At 32.5% G+C, this 1,514-nt stretch overlaps 1 protein-coding gene across 1 annotated transcript in view; it reads left to right on the plus strand.

Moving 5' to 3' along the window:
- Positions 1,363–1,514, plus strand: part of LOC104786443 (methyltransferase-like protein 13) — a 9,892-nt gene continuing 9,740 nt past the window's right edge. The window contains exon 1 of the mRNA XM_019245834.1: positions 1,363–1,491. Coding sequence (XP_019101379.1) covers positions 1,449–1,491 — 43 coding nt within the window. The 5' untranslated portion in view covers positions 1,363–1,448. The remainder of the gene's footprint in view (positions 1,492–1,514) is intronic.

Genomic DNA, 1,514 nt, shown 5'->3' on the forward strand with positions numbered 1-1,514 from the left:
TCTTAGTCTTTGCATCTCTTTGTTGTACCTCCTGATTTCAAAAATCACATTCATTCATTTTTACACCTTTTAAATCACACCTTTTAGTCTTTGCATCTCTTTGTTGTACCTCCTGGTTTCAAAAATCACATCCATTAATTTTTACACCTTTTAATTTCACACCTCTATGTGTTACACCTCTTTGTTGTACCTCTATGTCTTACACCTCTTTAATGTACCTATTATTCATGTCTTTTCATTACACCCCCATCTTTCAAAAATTACATCTCTTAATTTTAACACCTTTTTATTCCATACCTCTATGTCTTACACCTCTTTGTTATATTTCCATGTTTCTCATCTATTAATTTTGACACCTTTTTTTTTCATACCTCTATGTCTTACACCTATTTGGTTATTATATATTAACTTTTTTGGACAACATAAGTTTCAAAAATTGTTTTCTGAGTACTAAATGATTGTTTAATTGAAGTGTTTTTNACACATGTCACGATCTTGTTAATGAGTAATTTTGACATCAAACTTTATACAATAAAATATATATACATAAAATATATATACAGATATATATGTATATATACTAATGTTAATCATTCACGTATCTGCAATGTTGATTTTGACGCACTTTTTTTTTTTTTGAGATGGACGGGATATTAGGTTTACTAAGCTATGTTATATGAAATCATAAACTTCCAACTAAAAAAGACAACGAATACGATAGTCGTTGTGATTTTTATTTATTAATTTAGCTAGGATATATTTTATTTTTTTTGGTCAGAGTATATGGACGTTGGCACAACAATACAATAACATCTTGATACCTCCACCCCTTAACAAAAATCTTGATACGTCCACAACAAAACAATGACGTCTTGTTTTATAAGGGATTTGTTTGGATGCTAATTGCTAATGCATATCAGTATCAATATTATAGTATTCAAAATGAAATTCCCTATGCTAAATGACTTCAGAATGTATTTTTTTGAAATTTTGGGAAGTCAAAAAGGAATATAACTGCTTAGTTTGTAAGTGATAACAAATGTGACTTGTCTTACGATTTAACACATGTAATTTTGAAATTCTCTTACGCCTAGGAGGGACACTATAGTCCTTGATGTCATTGCTTATGTAATCATGAAACATCAAAGTACGTATGAGGTCCAAATCTTTCTTTTTGAACAAACTTTAGCCCAATTAAAAGCCCACACACAAGCCTACTACATCACGCTCGAATCAGTTTTATCGATGGTTTAGTTTTTGGGTTAGCTTTCCGGTTCGGTTTAGTTTCGGTTCGATTAGGCTGTTGAATTTTTTGAAACCAAAACTAAACCGTACTACTCCGTCTTCAGCCTCCACCTCCCCCAAGCTTCGTCACCGTGTAAATCATTGGACTGGAAAATTAGGGTTTTGGGACTTGGGTGGGTGTGATTGATTCCATAGAAGCAGAGATGGGGAAGAAGAAAGGAAGCAAAGCAGCTTCGCCTTCTTCAGATGATTTCTTACAAACCCTCGAA

The sequence above is a fragment of the Camelina sativa genome, chromosome 5 (assembly GCF_000633955.1).
Source record: "Camelina sativa cultivar DH55 chromosome 5, Cs, whole genome shotgun sequence".
NCBI lineage: Eukaryota > Viridiplantae > Streptophyta > Magnoliopsida > Brassicales > Brassicaceae > Camelina > Camelina sativa.